At 38.2% G+C, this 21,042-nt stretch overlaps 1 protein-coding gene across 1 annotated transcript in view; it reads right to left on the bottom strand.

Annotated features, from left to right (window-relative positions):
- Nucleotides 1-19,578, bottom strand: part of ppm1e (protein phosphatase, Mg2+/Mn2+ dependent, 1E) — a 43,937-nt gene extending 24,359 nt beyond the window's left edge. The window contains exon 1 of the mRNA XM_043250590.1: nucleotides 19,305-19,578. Within this exon, the coding sequence (XP_043106525.1) occupies nucleotides 19,305-19,486 (182 nt within the window). The 5' untranslated portion in view covers nucleotides 19,487-19,578. The remainder of the gene's footprint in view (nucleotides 1-19,304) is intronic.
- Between the last annotated feature and the right edge of the window lie 1,464 nt (nucleotides 19,579-21,042).

Genomic DNA, 21,042 nt, shown 5'->3' with positions numbered 1-21,042 from the left:
TAGCATATTTTTAGCTGAATAAAATTCAAAAACATGAACAATGTATAAGCATAGAGGACATTCGCTTTAAATAGACAGAAAAAGCCTGGTTTCCTTTACAGGCAACAGCTACTTTATTTCTTGCTGTTGAGAGGCTCTCTCATGAGCTTCTGCGTCCTTCACCTGTAATATTTGGTCAGGAGAACTTTAGGGGTTACAGAGCAATTTCTGAGAAGAAACCAGGGCACTTGGAGAGACTCTACACCTTTAAGTGCACTTATAGGACACTGAGAGCGGCGTCTGTGCGATGGAACACACTCAGTTACTTCTGTTCCAGCCAGAGCCAATCACGGCTTTTGTGCCAAGGTTGTCTCCATGACTATGGCGATGCTCAGTTCTCGAGGTGAGCCATGTGAACTTTCCAATGGCTCTTGAAAGAACACAAACATCTCTGTTATTAATTAGCCAGGTAGTTAAGCTTAAATACCAGGGCATCTCCATGAATAAATCTTATTAACAAGGCATGATGTCTTTGGTTTTTGTTCTTTTTAATTCCCAATGGTTGACTCTGCCGACTCGCTATTAGATGATTTAACATACTTCCCTTACAACCATCTACAAAATCAAACAAGCTACTGCACCTTTAAAAACATGAACCTTATAAAATCAGACCCCTGATCCAGGCAAAATTAGACTGGGTTCGCTCCAAATCACCTGCAGGACAGCCAGCCAGCCTCATTTCAGGGCACAAACAGAACCGCTCGCCCTATTGTCTTCCAGCCCAGGATTAACACTATAATCCAGAGATTACCATTTGCACTATTTTCCAGCTCTATTTGGCCGATGACAGGCAAAGTGAGTCCGGGATGTCTCGGGAAGCAGCTGGCGCTTCCGTCGCGATTGTTAATTTCGGACATTCCCGAGAAGGAATTAATCAGCGGCGGGGAGATTATTACCCAATACGCCTCTGCTGATTAAGAGTTACGCAAGGAGACATCACGAGCGAGCGCAAGGCCACGACTTTGGACGCAAGATGCTCAGAACTGCCCTTGGGGTCATTGTCACTGATCTAGAAAGACGATCAAATTAGAGCTTCCACAAATGAAAGCACAGACACTGCATTGCCGGGGGAAAATGATCATCATGCCCTGTTAGCACTGCATTTGGACTGTATGGCAGAGCGCAATCACATTAATGTACTTAAGCTAAAGTATGTAAGTTCTGCTTCACTAGTCTCAGCAATGATGATTCTTGAACACTTCCCCCATGTGCAATTGGTCAGACAAACGGCAAACTCATGGCACTGGTTGAGTCACTGTTGAGCTGATCACAAACAACAGCCTTTGACGCGTTTACTTAAGTAGTACACAAACCTCTACACAAAGAACAAGACAGTTCTTGTTCCAGATAATGTCATTGTTTGGGTGTGTTCAGGTCTCTGGAATGCAGAGAGAGTTAAACTGTTCACTCAGCTAAACTTGTAAAAATACATTTACACAGTCATGTTTAATCATGCATATAGAAAGCCTTTCACACCATTTTGTTCCAGAACTACAAGTGCAGTACTAAAGTACTGGGACGATTTTGCGTGACCTGTTTACCAGTACCATTTAAAGGACTGCATTCTCACACCGACGGTGGGTACTAAGCAGTGATGTAAACCGGTCGACAGCAACACCATTTGTGTGCGGCGTTCAACAAGAAAAAACTAAAAATAATAACTTTAACAAAAGGATGGAGGACGCTGTGATCAGAGCTGTGTTTTTGCGGTGTCTTTCTGGTTTCACAATAATGGACATGGAATGCTGAAGTATACATCAAACGAATGAAAGAACAGAAATCTAGCAGTGCTACATGTCATTGACACTGATAAAAGCAGAAAAGGCCGTAGAAGAAGTCTTCAGGTAAATGCTATTTATAAAAGAAATAAATTGATACAAAGTTTACACAGTATATGTTTACACAGTATTTTAAATTTCATACGCATTTAGCCGCCAGTTTACACACCTATGTCACCAATTGTTCCTGGAACTATCCTACTCCTACTTTGAGCTAATTTAGGTCTTCCAAACTGAGAATTCCTGGAATTAAAATCATTCCTAGTGCGTGTGGTGCGAACACACCAAAAAGTGGGTAGCACCACAATTAGTTTGGGTACTATGAAATAGTTCCTGTGTTGTGAAAGAGAAGCAGCTGACGCTTTTACCACTATTTACCCACTATGAAAACTGGCACCCAGTGGCAAAAAATGAATTTGCATTTTCATTTTCATTCAGACCAATGCAAAAAGACAAAATAGTGGGCAAGCAAAATGCAAATGTTTTATGTTGTCGTTAATTTCATTTCTATTTTAAAAATGACTTGTTTCAGTAATTCAAAGTCGTCTCTTTCTTTTGAGAAACAACAACTTCATACACGGTGCACTTTCAGATTTAAAACTGGCAGGATGTCACACGCTGCATGAAAGGTCATTTTCAAAAATCCATAATAGGGGCACTTTAATATCGGATGTGCACTTCAAGAGTAATGTATATCTTAACAGCTGAAAACCCATATTACGAAGTTCAATTACCGTGTGTGTTATATTTTAGCCCAAATCAAGTATGCAATTATTTTCTTGAGAGTCTACCCTCAAGGCTTACTAATTAATTACACACTGAAGACAATTATTGAGAGGCACCGTGTGGTAGTTGTTCAGTACAGAGTTGACTTTGCAGTTCTCTTAGAAACGAGCGTAATGAAACGCATCTACTTGGAACAGGCGGATCCTTTTTAGTATACAGGGCATTTGAATTTCACTCTGAATTTCAGGTAAATCAGTGATAACGCTGTGGATTTGGTTCACTGAATTAAGCCATACAGCCTGATTCTAAATTAACTGAATTTCTTTTAGTACAGTTAAGGTGATTGAGCTGGGATTCAGCGGTGTCCTGAGTTAACATTTATCCTATTATTTCTCACCTCTCCCTCGAAAATGCACACAGAGGAAAGTACATAATTCGTGTCACTGATGCATTCCTTCTTCCCAGGTGGAGAAAGAGGAAAGCTGACTGGTCGAAACCATCACTGCTGACGCCACAGGAAGAGTCAAATCAGTGTGTGTGTGTGTGTGTGTGTGCTCAGCATGCATATCGCACCGCACAGACTGAGTTTCTGGCACTGATACCTGTCCTTGTAAACAGAGAAGATTGACAAATTGGCTTTACTCTGATAGAAGCAGTCTGACAAACTGCCCCTCGTGTTTAAAGAAACAGTTCACACAAAAATTAATAATTTACTTACCCTTATGTTGTTCCAAATGTCTGACTTTCTTCTGAAGAGCATAAAAAAATTTTTTTTTAAAGAAACTTCTGACCACTCTTTTCAATACAATCAAAGTGAAGACAGATGGGACCTACAAGCTTTAAAAAAAATCTTACAATAAAAGTATAATGGAAAGTGGTACATATGGCTTGAGAAGTACACTACTGATCAAAATTATGAGGTCAGTGCGATTTAAAATTCAGCTGTGTCATAACATTAATAAATTACATTTAAAAATATTAAATTAAAAAAAATATTTCACGATATTACATTTTTATTGTATTTTTGATTGATGCCATTGTGAGCATGAGAAACGTCTTTCAATGGCATTTAATAAAAATAATTATTAACCTAAACTTTTGAATGGTTTTGTGTATTCAGCTTCTTGGACTTTTTTCAGAGTACAGATAAATCCATGTCATGTTTAAAAAAAAAGAAGAACATAAAATGTATATAAAAAGACATTATTAAATGTTTCCCACTTAAGCTAAATTGATTAAAAATTAGGCTTGATTCAGACCCAACACTCTTCTGAATGAAGGCAGGTGACAGTTGTGTGTAAATACAACAAACTAAAAGTTATTAGTCATTATAAAGTCATTATTCATTGATATCATAATCTCCAGTAGGATAATCAATGTTAACCAGCACGAATTAATCTCTGAATCAGTTTTGTGAATTAAGCCAAACAATACACTGAAAAATTTAAATAAAAAGAAACAAGAATAATGCAAAATACTTTTTGTTTTAAAGCCTAATTCCTCGTTCATTTTCAAAAATTAATTTCTTCAAAAACCTTTTGTGCACCAAGTATGAGGATGAAGAAATATAGAAGGAAAAGTTTTATATAACTATCAAATGTTAGAGGAAAAAAAAATATGATGCAAGTCAAATTTGCCAAGCTAAGAGTCATGAGAGAGCGACGTAAGTGGCCTTAAGACCAAAGACTGGATTATGTAATACACCAGCTGGCAGATCTGTTGTTTTGAGCTGCAAGATCATCTTAGGAAAAACCTGCACAGTCACAACGTATCTACGGGCAAAATGATAACGCATCCATCAACAAAGCGTCTTCCTCACAAGGCTAATGAGCACACGTAACTTCTGTCCTGTGGCAAACACAGATCCGAACGAGGTCAAGATTGCGTGCGACACGGACAAGAGGCAGCTTTCTATTTCCTCTCTCAAAGCCCAGGCTTTCCTCTATAGTTATCCCACTCTAAGAAGCCCCCAAAAACCCTGGTTTAGAGCGATGAGTCAGAATCTAAGCCCCACGGTGGTCCAAATTATTCACAGATGACTCAGAGCTTTAGCAGAGAGAGAGGGGTACATCGAGGCACTTGCCTGTAACACAGCGGCTAGTCGTGAATCTTTGGGGCGGCTCTGCTCGTCAGCACACCGCTTATTATGACTCAGCCCTCACGCGGTACACTCTCCCAGCGCTGACAACTGAAGGCCACTGCAGAGGCGGACCGACGCAGCACACTATCTCCAGTCAGCTAATAGCTCCTTGCGACTCGGAGAGGGCCACGCTGTCACTGCTCGCTTTTTCCTTGTCAGTGTTGTGAAACGCCGTATGAAAAGCTATGGTGCCTCATCTCTCTATTTCCGTGTCTAAAACGTCTTACTCACTATGTACGACAAGCAGGGTACAGGAGAATCACAGGTGTGCATTTCAAAATAGGACTAATGTGGTTTTCCGCTTCAGTGTTTCGCTAGGTCGTGGAGGTCACGACGACGATAAGAACTGAGCTGGAAAGACTGGAGAAACAGTATGGTGGACACCATGAAGTTACAGAAAAGAAAAACAACAAAAAGTTGTTATGAAAACATTGCGACTGTTGATTCAGCTATAGGAATGCAAGATATATTGGTACCATATCACTTATTTGCAAATATTACAGACAGGCGTATTGAAGCCCTGAAAGATTGTAAAGATTTATATAACCAGTGATAGCAATTTTATTTAAATTTGTTTTGCCAGAGCTGTTTATCTTAAAACAAAAACAAGCAGACAGGCTGAATGCAAACGCAAACTCACTCTCTGACAGCAGGTGGCACCTACGGAAAAACAGAAATTCAGTGTTTTTACTTGGTTGCTGATGTTAACAAAGCAGTGATGAGCTTATGAACGTTTTTTTACTCAAATATTAGCATATCACAATGATTTCTGAAGGATCTCATGACACTGAAAACTATATGTGTGTATGTGTGTACATATATATATATATATATATATATATATATATATATATATATATATATATATATATATATATCTTATATATATATTTAATAGCTACAGAAATAATAAGCCTAGCAAAAGTTTTCAAAACAGAATTTAAATTTTTGGGTGAACTATAACCCCAAACTTTTAGTTTTTGGCAAATATACAAAATTATGTTCTTGTAATAAAACTGTGAAGTCCAAAATTGTAATGCTTTTATTAGTAATAACAGCAGCCTACATCCAACTGTGAAACTGCTATGACTTATTGTCCACGCATGAACAGAGATGAAAGACCAACTTGTTGGTTCAGATTTCGATCTGTCGCTGGGCTTCATGCTGTCAAGCGGAGACCCTGAAACACACGCACACATATACCGCAATACAAGGGACTGGACTGAAATGAATGTTCCAATGCAATGAGTCTTGAAGCGACGCAGGGGGTCGTTCTAGTCTGAGGGGGTGGCAAGCAGGCAGCAGAATGTCTCTCGGCGGGGGGGCGGGGGTGCTCGGCTTTGTGTACAAGCGGAGCGTTAGCCTGGAAAGTCAATAGCGGGGCCAGTGTATTAAATATGTAGATGCCAGTGGCGTCAATAATGCAGATTTTCTCAGTGGTGGCAGGAGCCACAGTCATAGTACACCAAACACCAGACACTAAGCTGCTTGACTAAACTGGGTTTGATGGGCCAGAACTGGATCATGATGTCCACAAAATCTCTATCACGTCCTGACCCAGATGTGGAGTTAAACTTTTCTTTTTTGAATTTCTTGCATCACACAGAATTCGGAGTTTACCTGGCTTTAGGTGGCTGAGGTGATCAGTGACTCCAAAATTTGTTTTGAGCCCCTGTTTTGAGCCTGTCCCACCGGGGAGGATTTAACCCGAACTAGCTCTACATTTAAAAAAATATTATACTTATTCATGCATTTGCAAACAGCATCCTGATGCAATAACCTATGAAGACCACCTTAAAGCAATTTGAATACAGTGTGGAGTATTTATACACAGTATGGCAACATACTGATGTGCTAGCGTTACATAACCTGACTGTAGATTGGATTAGCTTTCTAAAGACTGCTGGACAAGTAAGCTGCAAACGTACTGTAACTTGGAAACTGAAATATGTCACTTCGGGGTCTTGACCTTCATTCAACTGAAACTAAGTCAATGTCATGACCCAAAACGGCGCTGACAATCCCACTGCTTCACAAAGGCTGGGTGCCACAGTCACATTTTAAGACACTCGAAAAAGGTACAAATGAAATAATTCTAGTTGCATTTAGAAGATGCTGTTTTGCACTAACACAGCATGGACAAGTGGGCTTGGGTTAAGTGCCTCTAGAGACAGTGATGATAGACTGGACTGTAACTAATCCAAGTACTGGGTCAACTCTACTTCAGATTGAACCGGCAACTTTTCTGTTATAAGCTTCTGTTGGTAACAAGAATGCATTATCTGAAATAAATGTTATTGCAAATTACTTTGCACTTGGATTCCAAAATAAGGGAATTTTAAGTGAATATAAATACACCTCAGAAGTTTTAACAAAAATGTAAACATGCTCTACTGTTTAAATGCGTGGGGTTGGAAAGATTTTTTTTTTCTGGGAAAGAAATAACAGTAAAGGCAATTTTAAGGTAAAAAAAATCTATTTCAAATAAATGCTGTTCTTTTAAACATATTCTTCAGAATTCACAGTATCCACAAAAATATTAAGCAACACAACTCTTTCCAACATTGATATTAATAGAAATGTAGCATATTAGAATGATCAGGTGACAGTTATGACACTTTAAAACTTTTTCTATTGTAGTATTATGTCATAATATTTGTGTTTTTACAGTACTTTGATCAAATATAGACAAGCTTAGAGAGCATAATGTATTAATTCTTTATCACTACTTCTTATTTTTTGTGGTTTTGCCTGTACAATAGTAATCAAAACTGCTTGATTACCAGAATTCTACCAAATATCTTCTTTTATGTTATATAAAGGAAAGAAAGTTCTGGAGAGAGAAAAAAATGTTGGCAGATTATAAATGAAAAATGTGGGAGAGTTTGACAGAATGACAGAATTTTCATTTTTGGGTGAATTTTTGGGTAATTATGACCAAGATGGCCACCACCATAGTCAGTGTTACTACCCAGAAACAGATCACCACATACCCAAATCAGAAGCCATGGATGAACAAGGAGGTGCGCCTTCTGTTGAAAGCACGCAACACTGCCTTCAGATCAGGTGACGCACAGGCCTACAGCACTTCCAGGGCAAATCTGAAGAGGGGCATCAAAAAGGCCAAGTACTGCTACAAGCTGAAGCTAGAGGAGCACTTTTCCAACTCTGATCTTCAACGCATGTGGCAGGGCATCCAGGCCATCAGTGATTACAACCCCAACCACTCCACCCCCACAGCACCTAATGTCTTCTTCCTGAACGAGCTTAATGACTTTTATGCTCGCTTTGAGAGAGACACTAATGAAACGGTCACCAAGATCACCCCCTCAACTGACCCACCCATCACACTCACCTCCTCAGAGGTTTACATCGCACTGAGCCGGATCAACGCGCGCAAGGCTGCGGGACCAGACGGCATCCCTGGACGTGTACTACGGGCATGTGCAGAGCAGCTCGCTGGGGTATTCACGGACATTTTCAACATGTCCCTTGCCCAAGCAGCTGTGCCAGGCACACATGATCCCATCCACATTTATTGGAATGCTGTGGAGCCAGTCTCATGCATCAAGTTCCTGGGAAGCCACATCTCTGAAGACCTGTCCTGGACCACCAACACCTCCAGCCTGGTCAAGAAGGCTCACCAGCGTCTTTTCTTCCTGAGGAAACTTAAAGCCATCCTGGTGAACTTCTATCGCTGCACAATAGAGAGCATCCTAACAGCGCATCACAGGAACTCGACTTACATCCATTGAGGACATCCAGAAGAAACACTGTTTGCGTCGAGCACGCAGTATTCTTAAGGACTCCTCTCACCCTGCCCACAAACTGTTTTCCCTCCTGCCATCTGGCAGGCGATTCAGATTCCCCCGGACTAGAACAAGTAGACTGAGGAACAGCATTTTCACCAGAGCTGTCTCACTACTGAATTCTGCCCCCCACTGATTTCCGCCCCACTCACACCCCATCCCACCCCATAAAAAAAAAAGCACTGTTTAACATTTGTTGCACTCCACTGTATATATCTATTGGAAAATGTATGTACATATCCATTGTACATACTCTTGTAAATTTGTCTATACATATCCTTTATATCCTCCTGGTTAGACATAAACTGCATTTCGTTACCTTGCATTTGTACATGTGTAATGACAATAAAGTTGAATCTAATCTAAACTATCCCTTTAAGGTACACATTACAGTAAAGTGATGTGAACCAAAGTTACTGTGAAATTTTTTTTTCTCAATTATTTGTATGCATATAACCATTAGGCTTCCACCAGATGAATATGGCATGTCTGTGAAGAGCTGAAGAGCTCCAGATCCAGGGAAGCAGTGTAATGTAGGTCACATTACTGCTCTGCCTCCACACAGCCCCAGTTCTACAGCCCAGGGACTATAGGTAGAGAGTAATGATCAAGGGAAAGGATACACACACACACACACACACACACACAAGCATGCTGTATTGGGTCATCCACTCTAGCTAGTCCACTTTCCCTGTCCTTTATAAGGTCACCTTCAGAGGTTGCTTAATGAAACCAGCACATTTTTCTCAGGGCACTGATCCATATCCATAATGAACAAAATGAGGTTTAACTTATGGTTAAACATTACAGCATTATAGGACAACAGGTGCATCTGATCTAGATCTAGACAAGAAAAATTACCCACTTGGGTCTGTATAATAGATAAAATAATTTGTCAAATCACTTCAGGGACTATGCTAACCAGCAAAACCTTTCTAATTCAATTCAAAAGCACAGATGAATAGTTTATCTAGCTTTATAACAAAAATTAGTTTTAGATTTGAAGTGAACTTGTTTAAAATATTCTTGATACCATCACAAAAACAGTTATAGCAGTTAAATATTGCCCCAAAACTACAGCATTTGCAGGTCTGGACAGAACCTAAAGTAAAACAGCTGGAGAGGAAAATGCAACTAAAGCAGAGAAGGGAAGGCAGAAAAGGGGAAAAGGCTGAGACGGAAACTAATTTTTTCAAAGCCAGATTGGAGACATCAAGTGTCAGGATTAGGAGAGATTAAATGTGCCTACAGTCTTTGGCATTTTCCTTAACAAAAGTGGCATTTAAAAAGCAATTTAAAGACTGCATCTCAGCACAAAACAAACTCCTTCAACACTCCTTACTTCACAAATGCAAAAACACAGAATTTATGCAATACTCTTAACTAGAACTAAAACTATATACAAAATAAAATGTGCATTTTTAGAAGAAACTTGAAGTACAAGTTGAAGTACTAAAATTGCTAAAAACTAAAATTAACATTAGCATTAACTGAAAATCTATAACCTGAAAAGCATGCAACAATCCAAATGCGTAATTTGGATTTCAATGCCGAATGCTAACATGTTTGTACACGCAGAAGTCATAAAGCTCTCAGAAGAGGCCTTCAGGCCCTTTGCTGGAGACAAAAAGAAAAGAAAAGAAACTGGAGAGAAAAATAGGAAAAATACTGAACTTAATTGCGAAATGGCATTACTTAAATATCTATCACATGTTCAACTGTATCATTTAGGGCTTTTGTGCAATGTTACTTTTTCTAAAAATCAATTTAATTAGCTATAAAATTAACTAAAAACAATATACTATCATGTCAAGACCACTAAAAGAACAGTTGTCCTATAAAAAAAAAAAAAAAAAAACATTATTTGGTCAGAAGGATTTATTTGTTGTGATTATTATTATTTAATGATATTATTTATTAACCACGGGTGTCCTTTATCATATATCAAGATTAATCCTCTGCACATCATCCGTCTCTAACATCATCTGTTGTAAAATCCCTCCAACGCACAGTCTTGAGTGGCTCTGTTTTTGCACTAGAGAAACACTTGCTAATGACCAGTACTAATCTGGACACTGTGTGCATGACTCTATCACTTCTGATCTCAAAGATATTGCAGTGGGACAATTTAGACCCTCTATAGAAGTATAGAGAAAAAAGGGTATAGAGAAAGCCAAGCCATGTGGTGCTGCACTGGTTCGGTGACGCTGGTGGAAGGGCAAGAAACACAGAGCCGGGGCAGCCCTGATGATTAAGGGATTACCACAGCAGTAGTTTTCCATCCCAGGAGAGCCCTGCTCAGAGACTGGTCAGCACAATACAGACAGGAAGAATAAGAGAGGGGAAAGAGGAACAAAGTGGAGGGTCTTTGTGCATAAGAAACATGTGTTTTACTGAATGTCTACATGACTGATCATATCACCCACAAATAAAAATTGTGTTATTAATTACTCACCCTCATCTCATTCCAAGCCTTTAAGATTCTGTTTCTACCACGTTCAAGAAAGGTAATAAAGACAATGAAAAGCAGTATTTTATGGCAGTATGGATAGCAGTAAATTATGGAAAAATTGTAACCCCTTAGGAACAACCATTTCAGAAATAGTTTGCTTTATTTTAAAAGAATTTTAAAATCTTTAATTCTTTTACAATAAAATATTATTGTGCCTGCATTTGCAAATATATATATATTTTCTGCTTTGTATTTTACCATGAGCATGACAAATTGGGCTTTTTCAATGGTTTGTGATTGAATTCTATTTCTTTCTCTTTTTTTTCTTTTTTTTTGTTGCCTTTTTAATTCTTTTAAAACCCAAAAATGGAAATTGTGTGATAAATTACCTTCATGACCTTCGTTCATCTTCAGAACACAAAGTAAGATGTTTCTGAAATCCAAGAGCTTTCTGACCCTGCATAGACAGTAATGGAACTACCACATTCGAGGCCCAGAAAGGAACATTGATCAAATAGTTCATGAGTCCTTGTGATATCAGTGGTTCAATCTCAGTTTTATGACCCTACAAGAATCCTTTTTGTGTGCAAAGTAAACAAAATTACTTTATTTAACAATTCTCTTCAGGACAAGAAGTGTTCGTGTAGCTTCATCTTCAGAACTTTGTGTTCCGAAATGAACGAAGAGGGTATGAGGGTAATTCATCACAGAATTTTTCTTATTTTAAAAAGAGAGCAACAAAAAAAAATATATATATATATACAACTGAATTTAGTTTCAAACCATTAGAAAAAACCCCTTTGTGATGTTCATGGTAGAATACAAAACAGAAAAAAATTAAATAAATATTTGCAAATGTAGGCATAACAATATTGTATTGTATTGAAATATTTTTTAATTATTTTAATTTATTTCAGAGATTGTTGTTTGTAAAGGGTTACAATTTTGCCATAATTTACTGCTATCCTTTAAAAAAGTATTTTAAAAGGGATTTAAAATTTTTCCAAAAAAAACTTAAAAGTAAATTTAGGCATCACAATATAATACAACGAATGAAATTTCAGCTATAGTAACTAATAAAGTAGCTAATGCCAATATGTGCTCTTAAAAATCTTTTAAAGAGTTAAACCTTCTTTTGATAATCCATCACCAACTTAAATTACTGCTATAATATGTCAAAATCAATTGCAGAAACAATTAAATATCCACCAATCCACCAATCAATATTTAAATCAATAAAGATAATACAGGCTGTCTACAAGTGTTTTCTCTCAATATCAAGACATTAATCAAACCATAAATAAGCTACAACAAAAAAAATAAAACTTATAAATGTCACCAAGCAACTAGTTAGTTGTTGGACAACTAGTCGACACTGCATATCCCTAATGTACTACATAATGAACTTAGAATGCTAAATTCTCGAAAAGAACATAATGACACCACAGCGATTCTACCAAATGCCATACCTGATTAAAGGTTTCAAAGCTTTGGTATTTGAAACCCACTACTCTTCTTAAAGGCTGAACTTTGCCTTTTGAAAGTGCAGCGAACTGCACGGCGCACCTGAGAGCACCAGCACCAAACAGAATGAAAACGAGCCCCCGTCCAACCCACTCAGCTTAATTGCTCTGCGACTGCGGAGAAGCCGAGAATCAATCATATTTCCATTCAATTAGCCAGCCAGCAGTTTGAGAGGAGGTGACGGACCTCTTTTAAACAAATGAAAAACAGGCAGGAAGATACAACCTTGGAGGACCTGTGAGGGAGACGCTGCTGGCAGCTCTGTGGTCAGGAGAATGTTACACAATGCTATAAATGCTCAGGGTTTTTGTGGTCCAAGGCTTACATAACCTGGCACAGGTGCTGAATTTTTTTAGTGATGGACAGATGAAAGCTTGTTGACGTGATGAGAAATCCAAGAAAACACACGTATTATAGAGCATTACACAAACTCCAATCTGGAAAGACAGTTCAGAGGCATCTGAAATAACATGCACAATGAAATCGCAATGCACAATAGCATCTTTTGCTTTCAAAATGCCTTTTATGGCCATCTTTGGCATTTGCACACACTGTCCCCTTTGAGATGAAGCACCCTGATCTCTGAACAGTGAAAAAAAGACAAGACAATCTGGTTTTCAACTCTCTCTTATCCACTCCTGACCTCCCAAGAGGCACATTTAGGGAAAAACGAAAAAGAGAGAAGACCTTAAGTCGAGTCCTAATTAATATCTGGCCCAGAAAACATCATTCAGAAGTGCAAATAACGGCTAAGGATGCCAATGGTGGTTTATAAGTAATGACTTGTGAATCCTTGAGGAGCGTGTCTCTCGCTCTCTCTCTCTCTCTCCTTGGCCACTGCTGTCGGCCTTGTTTGTCCCAGTGCAGTTCTAAATTTGTCCATATAGACTGTTGAAGCGGAGGCTAGTTCATTCTGCCGTCAGCTGAAATGAAAACAAGCTGAGGGGAGCCACACTCGCTTCTCTTAAGTGTCAGGTCTGATCACAGTGGAGATGAACACACAGTCCTAGAGGCCTAGGGGAGGCAATGAGCTGGATTGATTTATTGATCAAATATTCCTCACTGTGTTTTGTGGTTTCAGCTGCGAGCTATTACTCAGAAAATGAAATTCTATTACAGGCAATAGGCGAGCCGCAGGGGTTTAAAACGTTGCAAGGATCTGATGACATTCTGAGCACTTCAGAGCATGCAGAGGACAAGTAACATACTCTACATACTTTGCTTGCCGAATGCATGTTTAACCTGAGTTCTTGGGTTAGTCTTCAAAAACTACTTTTAAGCATGACAAGGAGACCTAAAAATGTGGAAAAAAGTTGCAATGGTGCAAGAGACAAAACTTTTTTTTTGCCACAGACAGACAGACAGACGAATAGACAGACAGACAGACCGATATAGATAGATAGACAGACAGACAGATAGATATAGAAAGATAGACAGACAGATAGACATAGATAGATAGACAGACATAGACAGACAGATAGACATAGATAGATAGACAGACAGACATAGATAGACAGACAGACATAGATAAATAGACAGACATACAGACAGACATAGATAGATAGACAGACAGACAGACCGAAAGATAGACAGACAGATATAGACAGACATAGGTAGGTAGACAGGAAGACAGATGTATTTAGGTTAGACAACATTTTAGGTTACATTTTACACTGTTATTAAATTATTAACATTTCAAAAACACCAATAAGAACATGTAACAGTGTAAAAATGAGAAAAATGAGCATTAAGAGTTAAATATTTAGTATCAAGAGGAAATAAAATGTAAAAAAAATCCTTGGTAACGCTTTAATAGTTAATTAATATCTATACTTTTGATTATATTAAGAAACAATAACAAAGTGCATTACTCATTGTTAGTTTGTATTAGATAATACATCAATCTAATAGGACCTTATTGTTACTAGTTCACGATACATATATACATAGTATCAACATGCATAACTGTAACATCCGTGATTAATTAGGCAACATATCATGTGATTAGTTTGATTAAAATTGTTAATGGCTTGACATTGACAAATGTGAATTTAAATTAAAATAAAAAAATAAATATGATTATTTATTAATATATATTTAGACGGCACACAACAGACACTTTATAAAGGCTGAAATAAATCTAAATCTGATTATAGCTCTACAAAAGAGAGTCTGGATGTGATGTGAGCAGGAGGGGGTTGAGTGAACGGCTACGGCGATCATCTGAAGCGCAGCTGCTGTCAGTGTGTGTCTGAAGAGGAACCATACTCTAATGCCATGCCAAGGGCGCCCGTGGCCACACTGACCCAGATGAAAAATAGCATCCTTTCATCTAGACAACACCTGGCCACAGATACATTGTCCGTCCACATGGAAAAACAATACGCTGACACATCTATTTGTTTTCCTTAATTGATGGATCAATGTTATCATGACCAGACATCAGAGGAGGTTTCGATGTGGATGCTGATCAAACACTGATGATGAAGAATTTATGAGAGCGCGGCGGTTAAAGAGGCGCTTCTACTAAAAATAACTTCTACCAAACACAATGTTGTAAGCTTTTCAAAAACAAAAAAGATACAGGGGCGATACAGAAATATCATGAAAAGTTCCATAAATACATTCTGAGTCTAAAAATAAACAAGCAAGGTTATCAGTGAAATCCCATATTATAATGAGGTTTATGATCGTATTTCTGTGCATGCAGTCTGCTTCAGTGTATTTACAGCAAACATTTTTAATGAAGAAACCTAAAACACAACAAAAAGGGAAACTCCTGCCATCACAGATGAGTGAATGCCACATATGATGCTACAACATGCAAATCCTTCCCTCAGCAACAGATATTTCCTCCATCATTGATTCTATCATGACACAGCTGTGTGTTGTAGTGTGCCGTTTGTTTCATTACCACAGGCGCTCCCTTGGGCTGTGTGTGTGTGTGTGTGTGTGTCGCACGTCTTTTGTGCGTGGGTACGCGTGTATGCGTCTGTTTTGTGTAGATTTGTGTACGTCCGTATTTGTGTGCTTTACAGCTGCGAGAGACGGGGGTTTAATGAGCTTTAGGAGAGCGTTCCTCTATCCATTAGTGTCTATCAGGACTCCCCATGGGCTCGGAGGGCCTGCTCACCACAGGAGGAGGAAACAACCTCCCTTCCAATCCTCCATTTTTAGCCTCGCGTTCGCCACACATCCCCATTTATGAGCGCACAACAACTAAACCAGGCTGTTGGATAACATGGCAGATAACATTGTGTTTAATGTCAGCTATAATAGAACGGGTATTCAACTTGAATTCAGATAATTAACATACTGCCGTTTTGCATTTTGGATTGTTCTGAGTTATAGAAAGGAAGGGGAAAAATGCAAAATGTAAATAATAATAATAATAACAATAATAATAATAAGACGAACTAACCATTTAAAAACAATTAATAAATTAATACAAATATTTTCAAATTAAACTGTTGATGGTGAATATCAAATAAAACAATAAATTTAGACAGCAATGTTAAATTAAACTTAAATTAAATTAAATGTACAGCCTACAATAAAAAATATTGTCGCTAAAGCAAAAACTGTTGAGGAATTATATATTACAATATATGTCAAAGTGATAGACCTCATGTGTAGAGGTCGGCCTGAGTCACTCTTTCTCTATTGACTGACTCTTATTAAATGTCAGAAGTGTCACGCCACCGGTAGGTTACCACCATATTCAGAGCTCTGGATTTGTAACGAAGCTTATTCACTGCGCCTTCACCCAGCTCCCCTATCAATTTTTGCTTCTCTTTTTCTTCTTCTCCTTTCCACACATACACACTCAGCCATCCTCTCCCCGCGCTCTAGAGGGAGCAGAACAAAGGGGATCTCCACTTTTCTCCTAGGACTATTATTAGATCTTCAGCCCAGCGACAAAATAATCACACGTTCAGCTGAATCACGCAGGCTGCGGAAGCTTCAGTCCTGAAGTATGCGAAGAGAGCAAGCCTCCATTTAGAACAAAAATAAACTGATGTGACTAAATGGTAGATGATGCATTACTGTGAAATAAAGAATATAAACCACTCTAACTGTAGTCTGACAATAAAACCATTACGCATTTCACCACCAAAGGGTTAAATCGATCTTTTTCACTTTAAAAGGCGAAAATGACCATATAACACTCTCCTAAAGATCAGAAACTAGTCAGGGTCAGTAACATAGAAGAAACCTTAGCATCTGAGTGTTTAAAATGCAAAAACTGAATAGGGGAAATAGCTCCGTGTTTGCCCAGAAAGACTGCGTTTGTGTGTTTGTTTGTGCCAGAGCAAAAGGGATTCTCCACAGCAGGCCGTGGCAGCCTGTCGCTGACATTTGAATGAAATTCAAACACAGAAAACAATAACCTCTTTGTGAGGTGGTCAAAGTTTGTCAGACACAAACACAGTGTACATCTGTGAAGGCTGGCTAAAATATGAGCGGGTTGAGCAAATGCATTAAAGGATAGAAGCAAATAATAAAGATTTGAGAGACCAAATGTCAAAACCCAACAAGCCCTCTTCGCACTGAATTAGTATCATCTGAGGACCTAATATGATTTAGAAATCCCCCAGGATAACCAAAGCTTGATTTTACGCAAATTTAATGACTTGTGGGCTTTGCTTAACATTATATATCATAAACATAAGAATCTTTCTTACTGCATGCTGCTATACATGTCACCTATCTCCATATGATCATTTTTTATTTTTGCTCTTCTAATAGTTTTAGTTTTTTTTCTTTTCTAAAAATGATTTATATAGTTGCATGGTGTATAGCTACATAACTCAGCACCCAAAATGCTATCAAAACTATATTACTTAGCTTTATATTCTTATATGAAAAGCGCACAGAAAACATAAACCTTTTTTTTTTTTTTTTTTTTTTTTTTTTTTTGAATTTTTACTTTAACAATTTGGCTGATTCAAACGGGATTAAGATCACAAACAAGCTTTGCAATTATTACAATTGACTAGAGGTCAAGAGGTAATCCTGTGTGAACAGGGCTATTGATTGACCACTAATCTGAATATTCTTACAAACCACAGTACACAGATTATACAGTCCAATAACATTAAGAACTTTTATATTACCAATGTCAAATAAGATTCTGAATATTTAAATATAATCAATATCTCATATTAGTTTTATAATTAATGTATAATAGCATTCAGAATATTCAGTTTATACTAATATACATCATTTCAAATAATATTCTGAATATTCAGTTCATAACCAATTCCCAGCAACATTCAGTGGGTTGAAATATAATACATTTCTAATAATTCTTGGAAAATTAATTTCAGCTATGTTAAATAATCAATGTCTAATATTTCTTTGAATATCCATACCATCAGCCTCAATTATTATTCAGAATATTGTGGTTATAATCACTGTCTAATCATATTTGGAGTATTTCAATTACTATTTCTCTACTAATATTCAGACGTCAAATTATAATCACTATAGTATATAGTTTAGTAATAAATATAGTATAGTATACAGTCACAATATTGGGCTTACGGTTTACATCCGTGACAGCTCCGTGACAAATCCTCTACTAACCCAAAAAAAAAACACACATGCCGGAAAAAAGTAACCACATGCAAAATATATATTATCATCATCACAAAATGGATACAGACGAGGCTTAAGCCAAAATATGAAACGTGAAAAATCAATAAACCTGAGTCAGGAAGTATGCAGCTACTTGGGCATTTGCGCAGCCATTTATCACTAGACCCATTAGACGTGTATGAGTATTTCATGCTCATAAAGATTCTGCTAGGTTTGAATGGGCTATTTATAGCAAGCCGCTGACGTAGTTTATCAAACGTAACCCCTTCCCACAGATCTCGACCAGAATCCAAAACACCGCGATACCTCGCCGCTCTCCACACTACACTAGGCTGTTCGCGTTCAATGTATATCGACAGGTGTGTCGCGGCATATGGCGATGGCGCGCACAGCTGCCGACATCTTGAGAGGAAAAGGTAAACCGTGTGCATGAAACACGCATGGAATCAGAAGCAGTCGCGCTCGGTTCTCTCATCGGCTTGATGCGGGCGACATGGATGCTGCGCGCTCGCTCGCGTTACAATCTGATAAGCATGCGACCGCGTCAGATCAAAACATATCGGTAACGTTTTATCACGAAGGACGCGGTGACGCCGAAATGATTTTAACGAAGCGCTGCGCAAATACGGGGAATGCAGGAGCTCGCGCCCCATCAGAGGACTAAAGGGGGTCATTGGAGAACGGAGGGTGTAGCCTATTCAGAGAAAGGGGCTACGATACAGACTGTAAAATCTGCTTGGATTTGTCATTAAAATATGAAAAATTATTTTCATATCAGAGTGACTCAAATGGTTGTTTTTTTCTCGTATTTCTAAAATTGAAAAAAAAAATTGCAATGAAACAATACGGCAATAACAAAAAAATATGCGTAAATATTAATAATGCTATTACAATTACTGTCGCACCTGTGGACATACAGCGATATCTTGGCGGTGCACGTGAACTATTAGCAATTCGGAAACGCTCATATTTTACAGTCTTTGAAGTGGCCGGACCAAAAGTTTACGCATGTTGAAATGCATTAAACATTCTTGACCTGTTAAGTTCCCTAAACGAATTATAACATCCACAGACACGCAAATAACTGCAGGTTACTTCGGCTCCGTGAGCAGGAATTAGTTTCCTTTTGTCCTTCGCCCTCGTGTTTTTATCCTTGCGCTCTTTAATGTTCGCAAACCTACAGTATAAAACAGCGAGTGAGACCAATGAAGCGCGAAGGTGCATCGGTACTTAACTATTTACACAGGTGCTGAAGACACAGGTCGAGACATTCCCCCTCCACCTCGTCCTCCGAGATCAGGTCCGTCAAGGGGCGCATAGGCAGAGGTACGTCCTCCTGGAGAGGTGGCCTCATCTCCCGCAAGAAGAGCTCCAGGAACCTCTTGAAGGTTTTCTCCTCGTTGGCAGAGCCGGCCATCGCTTCTCATTCCTGGAGAGACCAGAGACAGCTGGAGCCGGGCAAGAAGTCTACACTACTTTGAATCATAGGCTGGAGCGACTCTGTAGTCGCGCGAGTTGGGGAGGGCGCGCGCTCGCGTGAAAGGAGAGGGATTCGCGCAACAGACGTGCGTGGCGTCACACGGGGGCGGGGCCTGGATTGGACGTGGGCGAATTAACCTTACCATTAACCCATTTAAACCCATATATTTGTAAACTTGCTTCTGACTTTGAAGGGTCTAAATTGACAATGTAGACTGTTTTACGCAAAACGTTTTATTTACGTGGTGTAAATAGTCACGTGACACGAGCGGTGCCGTTCCTATATGTCAGAGCGACAAGGAAGCGTCGTGAGACTCCGTGTCATAATACAAACATACTTATCGTGTTTGATACATGAAATATTTACACGGAATATTATTAATGCATTATTCAGGTTTTTCTGTCTAATGTAAATCATGGTAGGCCTGTGCAAAAGCCCGAAGCCCCTCCGTAGTTTCAGTTAAGTTTCAGGTGTAAACTAGAAAAAAAAAAGTTTATTTAGAAAAAGCAAAACTTTTGTTTGGGAAATCCAAGGAGCACATACTCGAACGTTTAATTGTATTACGTAATAAATAAGTAAATAAAAAGTACTTTAAAAATACTTTAATACCATTTCTTTAACTAATCACTTTTTCCATGCATTTTGCATTTTTAAAAACGCTTTTAACGTTTTGATAATTCAAATAATAAGTAGACGTATTCTTATTTTAAAACCTTTTTTTCCTCATTCAGCAGTTCATATTTTTAATATTATTGTTTACTATAAATATGATCTATTCTTAATTTAAAGCAATGCATTCCATATGTAATCTAGGCATTTTTGCACGGGCTATGCTCGGTTTTTTCTCTATGCGCAAAAAAAGGATATGTACACTGAGGGGGGAAAACACATTTAAAAAAAAAAAATGCTGCACCTGCCGGACTATATTTAAACCAGTCATAGTTTGAGAATATAGGTTTTTGGTATAAATAACTTTCGAGTAGACGTAGGTCCGCGATGCGCGCTCTAAGCCAACCTTTTTTAGCCGCATCAGTGTCGTAGCTGCGTGAAAGTATGACGTCGGCCAAACGCAAAACGCCTGTGACGTAACCTGTATGTTTCTCATTTAATGCGGGATTTGGTTTTATCGGTGTTTTTTTAGAGCAGGATCCTCATTTTTCACACCCTCGGTTCATTTCAACGTTATCTCGCTGTTTAGAAGGATTATAAGCCTATTCTGCATTAAATTCGAATCTCAGTCAATATTCTGAATGGCAAATATATATAATATATATATATATATATATATATATATATATATATATATATATATATATATATATATATATATATAAATATATCAGTAAATATCTCTGTCACTTTGAAAGCTGGTGGCTAGCCACCAGAAATTTGCACATTAGGCTATTATTAAAAATCTAATTAGGCAACCATAGTAGTAATCTATTGAGAGATTGTGATGCAGACGCCGTACGAAACAATTACATTTAATCGTT

This window comes from Puntigrus tetrazona, chromosome 10 (genome assembly GCF_018831695.1).
Source record: "Puntigrus tetrazona isolate hp1 chromosome 10, ASM1883169v1, whole genome shotgun sequence".
NCBI lineage: Eukaryota > Metazoa > Chordata > Actinopteri > Cypriniformes > Cyprinidae > Puntigrus > Puntigrus tetrazona.
Note: the sequence above shows the minus strand (reverse complement) of the source record. Positions and strands in the feature narration are given on the sequence as shown.